Source organism: Lampris incognitus, chromosome 9, assembly GCF_029633865.1.
Source record: "Lampris incognitus isolate fLamInc1 chromosome 9, fLamInc1.hap2, whole genome shotgun sequence".
Classification (NCBI taxonomy): domain Eukaryota; kingdom Metazoa; phylum Chordata; class Actinopteri; order Lampriformes; family Lampridae; genus Lampris; species Lampris incognitus.
This window is the reverse complement of record NC_079219.1, coordinates 30,047,159-30,060,286: the sequence shown is the minus strand read 5'-3', so window position 1 is coordinate 30,060,286 and position 13,128 is coordinate 30,047,159. Positions and strand designations below refer to the sequence as shown.

Here is a 13,128-nt window from a genome sequence, read left to right as displayed (position 1 = left end):
TCAGTAAGCTGATATACAAACCTCACGGAAGACCTTTACCGACCGATACTACAACATCAGTAGCGAAGCCTAAGGTCACACCGTGGTTTTGTCTGCAGTGGGAACGGTTCAAACACTACAACACCAGAGACTCTGTTTCCTTTTGAGAGCATCTGCAGGACGTGGAGTGGTCAAACACCATGCAGTTACCAGTATGACCCTTGGTGTCAGTCAAGACCTTCAGACTGGACAACTATGGCCGTCTTGAATGTTTATGACATGTCACGCTGTATGACAGGAAACAGTTATCAGACTGTGAGTTGAAGCGAGACCATGGTAACATGGTGTGTTTGGTTGAATGACTAGGCTACGACCTATGTCAGCCGACAGCAAGCCCTCCGTGCCCGAAAACAACAAAAAAAGACATCAAAAATGGTCTCACAAAACAATCACATTAAAGATGCCAAGTTTCTGCCTCGAGAAACCCAAATCAAAACATGTCTTTATGCATGCTCAATAACCCAGGTAAGAAAATCAAAGGAGGTTGAATCAGTTCATCTGGATACAACATTTATTGACAGATACGTTTCATCACTCATCTAATGTCCCTTTTCCACTACATGGTACCGGCTCAAGTCGACTCAACTCGCAGAGTGTCGTTTTCCATTACCGTACCAGAACCCCCTCAGTGTAGCTGGTCTGCATGGATTTTGGTACCCGCTCGTTTTTTTGGAACCTCTACAAAAGTGGTACCAGAAAAGTGGTAAGTTACCAAAATGCCGGTACTTTCCAGTAATAGAAAACGAAAAAGTGAAGTCTAGTTGAGCCTGTACCATGTAGTGGAAAAGGGGCATAAGTGACCTCTGCAGCTGGAGAGCTCAGTTGGTAAGAACGTTGGCTTTCCATGCTGGAGATTGGGGGTTCAAAAACCGGTTGGGACAAGTATCCAGTACGAGTCCATGGCTCATACTCATAATGCTATACAAGCAGCTACCTCAGATAGGAGTGAGAGTAACATGAATAGAGTCATACCGACTCGGATGTCGCCCGGGTTAACAAGGTCCGCATCAGGTGTTGGGGAACCATGGCAACCTGATGAGAAATGGACAACTGGAACAAGACATTCATGGACAAGGGCCGAGAACCTGGAATTGATGGAATGCTACAAAACTGACGAGGTTACTTGCATGAGTGATGAAATGTATCTGTCAATAAACGTTGTATCCAGATGAATTGATTCAACCTTCTTTGAACCAAATTCATTCATTCATTCATTATCCAAACCGCTTATACTTACTCGGGTTGTGGGGATGCTGGAGCCTATCCCAGCAGTCATTGGGCGGCAGGCGGGGAGGCACCCTGGACAGACCGCCAGGCCATCACAGGGTCAACACACACAAACACACACACCCCCACATACACACACACACACACACTTTCACACCTAGGGACAATTTAGTACGGCTGATTCACCTGACCTACATGTCTTTGGACTATGGGAGGAAACTGGAGCACCCGGAGGAAACCCACGCAGACACAGGGATAACATGAAAACTCCACACAGAGGATGACCCGGGATGACCCTCAAGGTTGAACTACCTTGGGACTCGAACCCAGGACCTTCTTGCTGTTAGGTGACCGTGCTAACCACTGCGCCACCGTGCCACTAAACCAAATTAAAACGTGTTTTTATTGTTGAATCACCAACCAAACTAGAAAGTCTTGGCTGACATTGCTAGAAACTGGCCTGAACCTACGACTCCGCGGATCATCAGACTGTCAGCTGTCCTTAACCCTGTCACGCCGGACCACCTAAAATAACCAACCATCGTTCATAATGAACAATTTTGTCCATGGCTTCAAAAATTTGTCTGAGATGGGGCTAAGATGCCCAAAATCGTAAAATACACATGAGCCTTTAATAAAACAAGACAATTACCTAGAGGATCGTTGCTTTAAGTCTCTCATTTGCCCCATCAGAATATTTAACAAGTTGAATTAGGGGTAAAAATAGCCCAAGTTTACCCTATTGTTTGAACTTCACGAAATACAGCATTAGTCAACTGTGAAAACAGAAAGTCTGGCAAGAATCTGCATAAAATCTGTTTGAATATTTCCATGATTGGGCCAAAAAAAAAAAAAGACCATTGTACGAGGAGCAGATCCATATGTGTCTCTGTTTCTCCTGAGCCCAGGAATGCAGTCGATTTATTCGTTCTGCTCACATATGAACTGGGGCCCTGCCTCACATTAGACACACATAGAGGAGACTGATACACATCACTAACACACATGTGCACACACACACGTGTGCGCAACAACAGCAGCAAGGGAGGGGTTTCTCTGTTTTAGATAGAAAGGATAGACGTAAGGAACACGTGAACACTGCATATGAATAGAAAACTAATGCACATCTCACACACACACACACACACACGAGGGGTAAACAACTTCTGAATAAATGCCTTACAGAAGTTGTCCCAGTCAAAGGGGATCAGTGGCGCCATGGAGCAAGGCTAAACTGTAAAGCGTGGCTCAGCATCCGTAGGCACAATACCTCTGGTGACAGCACCCACTGAGGGCCAACCCTCTTGACGGAGAGTGGGAGGGTACCCAGGGTCGGTAGGAGAAAGAGGGAAGAGTAAACATACAGGGGGAGATCCAGAGCGGAAGGGAAGAAGAAGGGAAGAGGGCAGGAGAGGTTTGGGGGGAGGCGGTGAAAGGGAGAGCAGGTTCACATAGGGTGAGGGACAGAGATCCGTAATTTTTACAAAGCGTCACTTGAATGATTTGGGATAGTTCCCCTCTATTAATTTTTGCCATTCAAACTCCCACATAAAAAAGTCCATGTTGATTGGCAGAGGCAAAGGATTCGGCTTTCTACTTTTGGCTTTGCAGAATGGAAAATAATCTGACTTTGTCCCTCTTTGTACTGAACCTGGTTTGTCTTGACACTTTGAGATACGCCAGTGTCCACAGGCAGCGCCTGGTCAAAGAGATGATATCGTTTTTGTTTTTGTTTTACTTTTCCCACTGTCTTGTTGGTAATCACAACCATAAATTTAATCACTGGTCAAAGTCACACGCAACTCAGGTGTGTGTAATCTAACCCCTTACCCCCCCCCCGAGATAAAGGGGTCGAGGAAGGGACAGAGAAAACAGGAAAGCAGAGGGTGGATGTATGGAGCGCAAATCAGCACATTTAATTCACACCACCTCATGGATCTTAAAAAGACCCCACCCGTCCCCAATCCCCTGTTTCGGCGCTCCATTCTTGTTAGGAATGCGGTCCCTTGCAGGTTTTGTGTGCGAGTGTGTGTTTGGTAGGTATCTGAGTGTGGGCATGCCTGTGTATTTGTGTGCGCACACATGGGCATTGTCTGTCTCTGTATGTGTAGGTGGCGTGCATGTGTTTTGTGTGTGTGTGTGTGTGTGTGTGTGTGTGTGTGTGTGTGTGTGTGTGTGTGTGTGTGTGTGTGTGTGTGTGTGTGTGTGTGTGTGTGTGTGTGTTGTCCATGCATATGTATGTTCCTGTGTGATTTTCCCTCTACAAAGGCATAGCTGGAATAACTTGAGGTAGGCGCTTCATTTCCAGCCTGCAGATCATGGCTGGTCAACCTCCCCAAAGCTACACCAGCAGATTACTGCAGTGCATTGGTACCATTGATGGGATTTGTTGCCTAGCAGCCTCGCACCCATCTGTGAAGCCTTACTTTTAAAAAAACATGTCTTACCCAACATTTCAGGACCATACAAGGTTCATAAATTTAGTTGAGCATATAGTTGTTTGGATGTATAGTCAGGTGGCTAGCATGTCCTTACTTCCATGACAAAGCTTCTCTTACTCGAGCATCATTATGACAGTAACTTCACATGGGTTTGATTGCTCCATGTAGTGACCATGTGTGTGTGTGTGTGTGTGTGTGTGTGTGTGGGGGGGGGGGGGTCAGTGTGGTGTGTCACATTATCTTTCCAGGACAATCTACTACCATGATAAATATTACTGCAGTCATATGAGAAAATTGTAACTTCAATCTGGGTGCTTTTTGGGGGGGGGGGGGGTTAATGTACCTGATGTGTACATGACAATTCATGCACTGCACAAGCCATCAATGTTCATTCAAAACAGGATGGGCAGTTTTCTCAGGTCCTGAAAATCTCATCTTCTGTTTTACTTAAAAAGGTTAAATTTACCACCACCTTCCTGCTGTGTGGATGAGATAAAGAATAAAGAGGAGATGATTTTGTTGCAAAGGTGAAGATACAAGACTTGAAATCTCATCAGATGCCATAACATATGCACACATTATGTTACATGCATGTTACCAATTGTGAATGGTATAGGGACAATACAACTCTTCTTCATCTCTCCTCCTGTTTAAGTTCATGAGGCCTTGACCAGGTAAACACATATTAACTGATATCACTTTGTCACCTAAGGGTCTAAGTATTAGATGTGCCTCTGAGTTTGATTGTGGCATTCTCTCCCACACAAATGAATCACCCGACAGAGTATGGCTTTATCCAACTTTATCCTGGCTCTCTCCATCTAGCCACCTAATCATCCCCTTGTGTAATTCACTCAATAATTCCTCCCTCCCCACCTCAAGCTGATGTGTGGTGAGTGTTCTGGTGCAAAATGGCTGCCATGCATAACCCAGGTGGGTACTACACATTGGTGGTAGCTGAGGTGAATTTCCCCCCTTCAATGTTAAGTGCTCTGGTGTCTAGATAAAGTGCTATATAACTGTAGTCCATTATTATTATTATTATTATTAGTATTATTAATAAAAATGGCAGGTGTGAAAAGCAACCAGGATGTCATTTTATCTATATAATCTATGCTTATATTTAATGACCTTTAGTGTACCATTTGGGGTGGTTTCTTTCTCTGGTACAAAAATATTCCCTTGCAATTGCCCTGATAAGCCGCTTAATGCCCTCTCATTCCAAAAATATGAAATAATGGCGGGTCATGTTCCAACAAAGCCTTGCTGTTCTCTCCACCACAGCACTAATAGGTTTATGACTATTCTGAGACTATGGCACACACAGCAACTAGCCAGGGGCTCTATTAAAGTCCTATAAGAATGAAAGAGTGGATTTGGAAGAAAACGAGTATAACGTCAGAAAGGATTATCAGCCTGTTGCTAATAACTCCAAAGCACTGCGGCTAGATTCAAATCTGTGCTCAGCTGATACGGGATAGTGTTATGAACGCCACAGCAAACAATGTGCCCTGAAGCACTGTGGGAAATTCTCAAGTAGACCTACCTGCACTCCATGACTTAATTTGAAACTACAAATTCATATATACTGTATATATATATATATATGTGTGTGTGTGTGTGTGTGTGTGTATATGTATGTATGTATATGTATGTATATGTATATGTATGTATATGTATGTATATGTATGTATGTGTATGTATGTGTGTATATACACTACCGTTCAAAAGTTTGGGATCACCCAAACAATTTCGTGTTTTCCATGAAGAGTCACACTTATTCACCACCATATGTTGTGAAATGAATAGAAAATAGAGTCAAGACATTGACAAGGTTAGAAATAATGATTTGTATTTGAAATAAGATTTTTTTTACATCAAACTTTGCTTTCGTCAAAGAATCCTCCATTTGCAGCAATTACAGCATTGCAGACCTTTGACATTCTAGCTGTTAATTTGTTGAGGTAATCTGGAGAAATTGCACCCCACGCTTCCAGAAGCAGCTCCCACAAGTTGGATTGGTTGGATGGGCACTTCTTTGAGCAGATTGAGTTTCTGGAGCATCACATTTGTGGGGTCAATTAAACGCTCAAAATGGCCAGAAAAAGAGAACTTTCATCTGAAACTCGACAGTCTATTCTTGTTCTTAGAAATGAAGGCTATTCCATGCGAGAAATTGCTAAGAAATTGAAGATTTCCTACACCGGTGTGTACTACTCCCTTCAGAGGACAGCACAAACAGGCTCTAACAGGTACTATTTAATGAAGATGCCAGTTGGGGACCTGTGAGGCGTCTGTTTCTCAAACTAGAGACTCTAATGTACTTATCTTCTTGCTCAGTTGTGCAACGCGGCCTCCCACTTCTTTTTCTACTCTGGTTAGAGCCTGTTTGTGCTGTCCTCTGAAGGGAGTAGTACACACCGGTGTAGGAAATCTTCAATTTCTTAGCAATTTCTCGCATGGAATAGCCTTCATTTCTAAGAACAAGAATAGACTGTCGAGTTTCAGATGAAAGTTCTCTTTTTCTGGCCATTTTGAGCGTTTAATTGACCCCACAAATGTGATGCTCCAGAAACTCAATCTGCTCAAAGAAGTGCCCATCCAACCAATCCAACTTGTGGGAGCTGCTTCTGGAAGCGTGGGGTGCAATTTCTCCAGATTACCTCAACAAATTAACAGCTAGAATGCCAAAGGTCTGCAATGCTGTAATTGCTGCAAATGGAGGATTCTTTGACGAAAGCAAAGTTTGATGTAAAAAAAATCTTATTTCAAATACAAATCATTATTTCTAACCTTGTCAATGTCTTGACTCTATTTTCTATTCATTTCACAACATATGGTGGTGAATAAGTGTGACTTTTCATGGAAAACACAAAATTGTTTGGGTGATCCCAAACTTTTGAACGGTAGTGTATATATATATACACACATACATACACATACATTTTTTCCGAAACCGTCAATGGTGTTGTTATAAGTGCTCAACTAATGAGGAGCGGAATGTCAGCACACATACAGGAAAAAAAGTTTTAATACATTGCAGTACAGGCCTGTTTCGTGTCACGCGCAAACATTAGCTGCTAAACACACACACACACACACACACACACACACACACACACACACACACACACACACACACACACACACACACACACACACACATACAGCTGATGAGTGCGCGTCGCACGAAACAGGCCTGTACTGCAATGTATTAAAACTTTTTTCCTGTATCTGTGTTGATTTATATATATATATATATATATATATATATATATATATATATATATATATTCACTCCATCCATTAACCAGACCGCTTATCCTGCTCTCAGGGTTGCAGGGATGCTGCAGCCTACCCATATATCATAATCTAAGAGTGAGAAAAAACGTTTGACTATGAATGAATAAATTCTACATTATCTACAATAAATACAATAGGTTACTAACACTTTGTCAAACACTCGAGGTAAGAAAAAAAATCATTCATCAAAAAATCTTTAAATAGGAAATGTCCTAAAAGTTCTTCACTAAAACTTTTAAAATTGAAATCCCTCATAAGCAAATGAAACACTTTGATGCACCCTTGCTAGATCAAATGAAAAAAAAAATGCATTTTAGATCATTCTTTGGTGAAAGTCATCTTCTTTCATCCCTTTATCCCCTAAACTTGAGTTGTCCCTTCCCTCCACCCGAACAGATCCCGAAAAATGACAATGTAATTTCTGCTCCATTTATTTCCCATGCCAAGGCCAAGCGTTCTCATTCACTCCCCGGGTCCTCGCAGACTCCCCGACCTTACCTCCCATGCTGGGCCAATATTGTGCTTAAATCTCATGCTCCGATTGCCATGGATGAGTCCTGTATGGCCCAATTAGATAGACGGCATAATTATAATGGCACCCCGTGTTCATGCAGATCACCCTTTGAACTGCTGAAATGTTTACAGCGAAAGAGACCCAAATATATGTTGACCCCCCCCCCCCCCCACTGTCCCGGTGGAGAATAATGAGCGGCAAGCTTCTGTCCGCACTGTACGTGGCATCTCACACACACACACACACACACACACACACACACACACACACACACACACACACACACACACACACACACACACACACACACACACACACACACACACACACACACACACTTGTTAACTGAACTGAATTACAGTTTAAGGAATCACTGTGTGTCTTTGACTTCAGCTAACATGGCAAATGTTGCTCCTTTGTAATCTGCACACATTGCGGGAATTTAAAAATAGAGTAAACAGTAGGTTGCAAGTCAGGATTCAGTTGCAAGTCAAAGTACAGTCATTGTGTTTGACGTACACTTGAGGTGTCAATCAACACCACTGCACCATGTTCACATGTGTATGTAATGTGCTGAATTCTATAATGGGGGTACAGGCAAGCATGCTGTTTAGTGCCCTGCAACACAACACCTGATGTAAATCTTGAAAATAATAATTTGAAAGTCATAATATACAACTATCAACACACAAACCTGAAACACAAACACGGCAAACTGTACGATGTAGTTCAGAAATTATATCACAGTTATACATGCATGAGTATAGTTAGTAAAAAGGTCAGATTTTAAAAAGATGAAATTAAAAAAAGGGATGTTGAACACCAACCTTGGTGGTGAGGAGAACTCTGATTGGTTGACTGCTGGAAGCTTGGAGCGATGAGATCAGCTGCTTGTCTGTGATTGGTGGACCGGTCTACATTGTCCTGCTGAGAGAGTGAGAGGAGTGAGAGGAGAGGGGGCGAGAGAGAGAGGGAGACAGGGACAGAGACGGGGGGGGGGGGCAGAGCAAGCAAGAGAAAGTTTTTTTTATTTTTAACAATACTTAAATAAAAATGACAAAAAAAGTTACAAAACAATAATAAACAGGATAAAAACCAACATAAGATTCACAGAATCTAAACCATTTCAGTACACTTCCAAAGATCAGCTCATCATTCACAACAGCACATTTTTATAGCACCACAAAGTACGAAAACCATCCAGATTTTTCATCATTTTGAAATAAGTAATCTACTTTTAAATGTGCTTTTAACATTTTTATAAACACAAAAAACAGCATCGTCATCATCCCCAGCTTTCTCCACTCTATTTCTTCCGCACATATACACGGCCATCTTTGCCCTCCCCAGAATGAAATTAAAAAGGTGGCATTTGACCTATAGCCCAGAATGGACACGGGTTTAGAAAAGACTTCCCCGAACAATCCAAAAAACATTTTCCAGCATTGTAAAAAGTGGCAGCAGTCGACAACATTCCATGAAACAATGAAAAACAGTTTCACGATTAGTGTAAATGGGCAATCATGGCTAACATTAGAATTAATGACAGGCAAAAGCATTAACAGCCACGATACCATGCAAAACCCTCCACTGCAGGTCTGCAGCTCTTTTGATCAATGGTGGTTTGTACAGCGCTCTCCACTCAGGTCCAACTCAGGTCACTGAGACCTAAGTAAGCTCTCCATGGAGTGTCAGGTTTACCATGTAATTTGTACCTGTGCAGAACTTTAACAAACGTTTTATACACCAACCTTCCATTTGGATCCTTAAAAGACAACACAGAAATTCTCACTTTTTAAAAGAGGTCCTGTCCAGTCCCTAAAATCCGAGGAAATGTTCATTGAAGGGAAAACATCATTCTCATCAGGTCTAACAGAGCCATTATAATACTGAATCAACAGTGTTCGCTCACTACTTGTGAGAGCTTCCCTCCATTTGTTAAGCAGCAGAGTGATAACACGAGTCGATCTCAGCTCTAAGCAGGAGGCAATAGGAGCTGCATTGTCCATGTTTGGACCTGCAAGCTGAACTACATGTCCCGGAGTCACCATGTTCGACACACAGAACCGCCTAAGCAGAGTTGGCCCCACTTGACAGACTGCACTGAAACAGGTGCCATGTCCTGGAGCAGCCAAAACAAAGAGCTGTGTTGTCTCAGTCTCTATTTTCTTACCAAGTTCCACACCTTGAACAGCTCACAGTAGAATTCAGGTAGTTCCTTGATGTTGAGCTACTTTAGGTCCATCAAAACCAAAGATCTGTTCAGTCCCAGTCCACCTAGCTGACTCAGAATGGTGCAAGCCAGCAGCCCCCACGCTAACTCAGTAAGACTGTACAGAAACCTTTGTAGGAACAGGAAACAGAAGGTAGCCCCCCTGCTGCTCAGGTAGGTCAGGCCCTTTTTTTTCTTTTTCTAATTTATTTCTGATTTTTCCTTTTTTTCTGCCAATTTAGTGGCCAAACGATCCCTCGTTTTAGTTCAAACTCCACCCTCGTACTGCATGCATTCGCCAACTGCATCTCTCCAGCCGGCAGTCTCGAAGGAGACGCCTCGCCACTTTCGTGACGAGGTGAATCGAGGCCGAACCACTGCTTTTTCCGACACACCCAGAGACGCATTCATGTGACGAACACAAGCCGACTCTGCCCCCCTCCCGAAGACAGCATTGCCAATTATTGCTGCTTCATCGAGTCTGGCCATAGTCGGATCTGACAAGACATGGGCGCGAACTCAGGTCCCCAGTGGGCAACTGCATCGACACAAAGCCGATGCTTAGACCGCTACACCTACGCGGACTCTAGGTAGATCAGGCCCGGCCCTCCTCCAACCCTCGGCAGATACAGCATACTCTGAGGCACCCAGTGCAGTTTTTCCCAGAACAAGTTGACAAGAAGAGCCTGGATTTTGGACAGCAGGTCTGGTGGGGGGTCAACAACTGACAGGCGATGCCATAAAATTGATGAAACCAAGTTGGAAGTGATCAGGACTTGAGCTCTGTAGGACATCTTGGTTAAAATCCACTTCCACTTTGCTAACCAACCTTTGACCTTTTCAAGAACATTTTCCCAGTTTTAAGAACAACAGACTGATCACCTAGAAACACTCCTAAATATTTCAGCCCCCCCCTTCCAAATCAACCACCCAGGCAAACGGAGCTTTTTCTCCAGTACACCCCAGAGCACTTCGCTTTTGACCCAGTTAACTTTGGCTGAAGACATTAAGCCAATCTGGACAATGTCCCTCACCAACATATCAATATCCTGCCGACTGTTCACCAGAATTACTAAATCGTCTGCATAGGCTGACAGTTTTAAGGGTGCACTATAACCTAGGCCAGTTATACCCTGAAGGTCGGATCTAAGTTTGTGTAACTGAGGCTCAAATGCTAGGGAATACAACATGCAAGAGAGGGAACAGCCTTGTCTAATTCCCCTTTGGATTTGAAAAGGAGCGCTCAAACCACCATTAATTTGCAGCACACTCTGAATGTCACAATACAGAACCTTGATTTTGTTAATAAAGCCAAGACCAAAACCAAAGGCACTTAAGGGAGCCATAAGTATTCATGCTCAACACAACCAAAATCTTTTTGTTGATCAATTGATATGATACCAGCTTTGAGGCCAAACAGCTTACAGATCTCTAAAAAGTCTTGAATCAGAATGATGTTATCTGAAATCAACCTGCCAGGTACACCATAGGTCTGGTCACAATGAATCACTTGTTCTATCACTTTACACAGCCTGGTTGCTAACACCTTTGAGAGGAGTTTATAATCAGTGCAGACCAGTGACACAGGCCACCAGTTTTTAATGGACTGTAGGTCGCCTTTCTTGGGCAGTAAGGTGAGAACCGCCCTCCTGCAGCTTAATGGCAGACACCCTCTGGTGAGACTATCATTTAGCACTGCCAGCAGACTGAAGCACAAAGCTTGAAAATAGAGGCCCTTTTCTCATCATTCCTTGCGCCATATAAATTTAAGCTATCTATTCTTGTGTCCCCCATAATACAGAAAAATAAGTTGTAAAACAGAAACAAGTGGGCAAAGAATAAATTGGAAAAACTTATTCATTATTCTCTGTATTTTGACTTTTTGAACTATTTTTCTTAAATTAAAAGTTTCTTGTTCAGTGAAAGCTTTCTCCCCCAGACCAGCAGGACTTCTCAGAAAAGTCTTCACTGAATCAAGGAAGAGTTGTAAATCAGGAAACACTTTCTAACATTTCTAGCTCCCTTAGTATCCTGCAAGAACTTCTTAATACTCACTAAAGAGTATCCATTCTTTTTTTTGAGTCATCTGTGAGGAAGCTAGAGACTCCACATCACCTTCACGTTCATCTGACTGCAGACACCTACTCTGACGAGAAACCTTATACTAGAAAGCTGAGACACCTCATCAGGTTTCCCCTTCTTATCTTTTAACATTAGAAGTCTTTTTTTTTATCAACATCTCAGTTCCTCCTCTAGAGAGAACTCACTGGAGAGAAGAGGAATGAAAGTCAGTAGGAACAAGACACAATACATATGTGTGAATGAGAAGGAGGACAGTGGAGTGGTGAGGATACAAGGAGTAGAGATGACGAAGGCGTACGAGTTTAAATACTTGGGGTCAACGGCCCAAAGTAACGGGGAGCACAGAAGAGATGGAAAGAAGACAGTACAGACTGGGTGGAGAAGAGTGTCAGGAGTGATTTGAGACAGAAGGGTACCAGCAAGAGTTAAAGGGAAGGTTTACAAGATGGTTGTGAGACCAGCTATGTTATATGGTTTGGAGACAGTGGCACTGACGAAAAGACAGGAGGCGGAGCTGGAGGTGGCAGAGTTGAAGATACTAAGATTTTAATTGGGAGTGACGAAGAAGGACAGGATTGGGAACAAGTACACTGCTCAAAAAAATAAAGGGAACACCTAAAAACACAATATAGACCTCGATGAATGAAATATTTCAGCTGAAAATCTTTATGTATTAGACAGAGGAATGTGTTTAGAGCAAAATAACCTAAGAATGATCAATGGAAATCAAAATCATTAGCCCATTAAGGTCTGGATTCAGAATCATACTCAAAATCAAAGTGGAAAATGAGAACATAGGCTGATCCAACTTCTGTGGAAATTCTTCAAGACGATTCAAAATTAGGCTCAGTAGTGTGTGTGGCCTCCACGTGCCTGTATGCACTCCCTACAACGTCTGGGCATGCTCCTGATGAGACGACGGATGCTCTCCTGAGGGATCTCCTCCCAGACCTGGATCAGGGCATCGGTCAACTCCTGGACAGTCTGTGGTGCGACATCGCGTTGGCGGATGGTACGAGACATGATGTCCCAGAGGTGCTCGATTGGATTCAGGTCTGGGGAACGTGCAGGCCAGTCCATAGCATCAATGCCCTCGACATACAGGAACTGCTGACACACTCTGGCCACATGAGGACGAGCATTGTCATGCATGAGCAGGAACCCAGGGCCCACTGCACCAGCATATGGTCTGACAATGGGTCTGAGGATCTCATCCCGGTACCTAATGGCAGTCATGGTACCTCTGGCTAGCATGTAGAGGTCTGTACGGCCCTCCAAGGATATGCCTCGCCAGACCATCACTGACCCAC

At 43.2% G+C, this 13,128-nt stretch overlaps 1 protein-coding gene across 5 annotated transcripts in view; it reads right to left on the bottom strand.

Moving 5' to 3' along the window:
- LOC130117513 (growth factor receptor-bound protein 10-like) overlaps positions 1-13,128 on the bottom strand; it is a 145,248-nt gene that overhangs the window by 81,716 nt on the left and 50,404 nt on the right. For 4 of the 5 annotated variants that reach the window (XM_056285607.1, XM_056285606.1, XM_056285602.1 and 1 more), the window contains exon 3: positions 8,352-8,451. In XM_056285607.1, coding sequence (XP_056141582.1) covers positions 8,352-8,451 — 100 coding nt within the window. The remainder of the gene's footprint in view (positions 1-8,351; positions 8,452-13,128) is intronic. The other variant, XM_056285605.1, reaches the window with a different exon arrangement.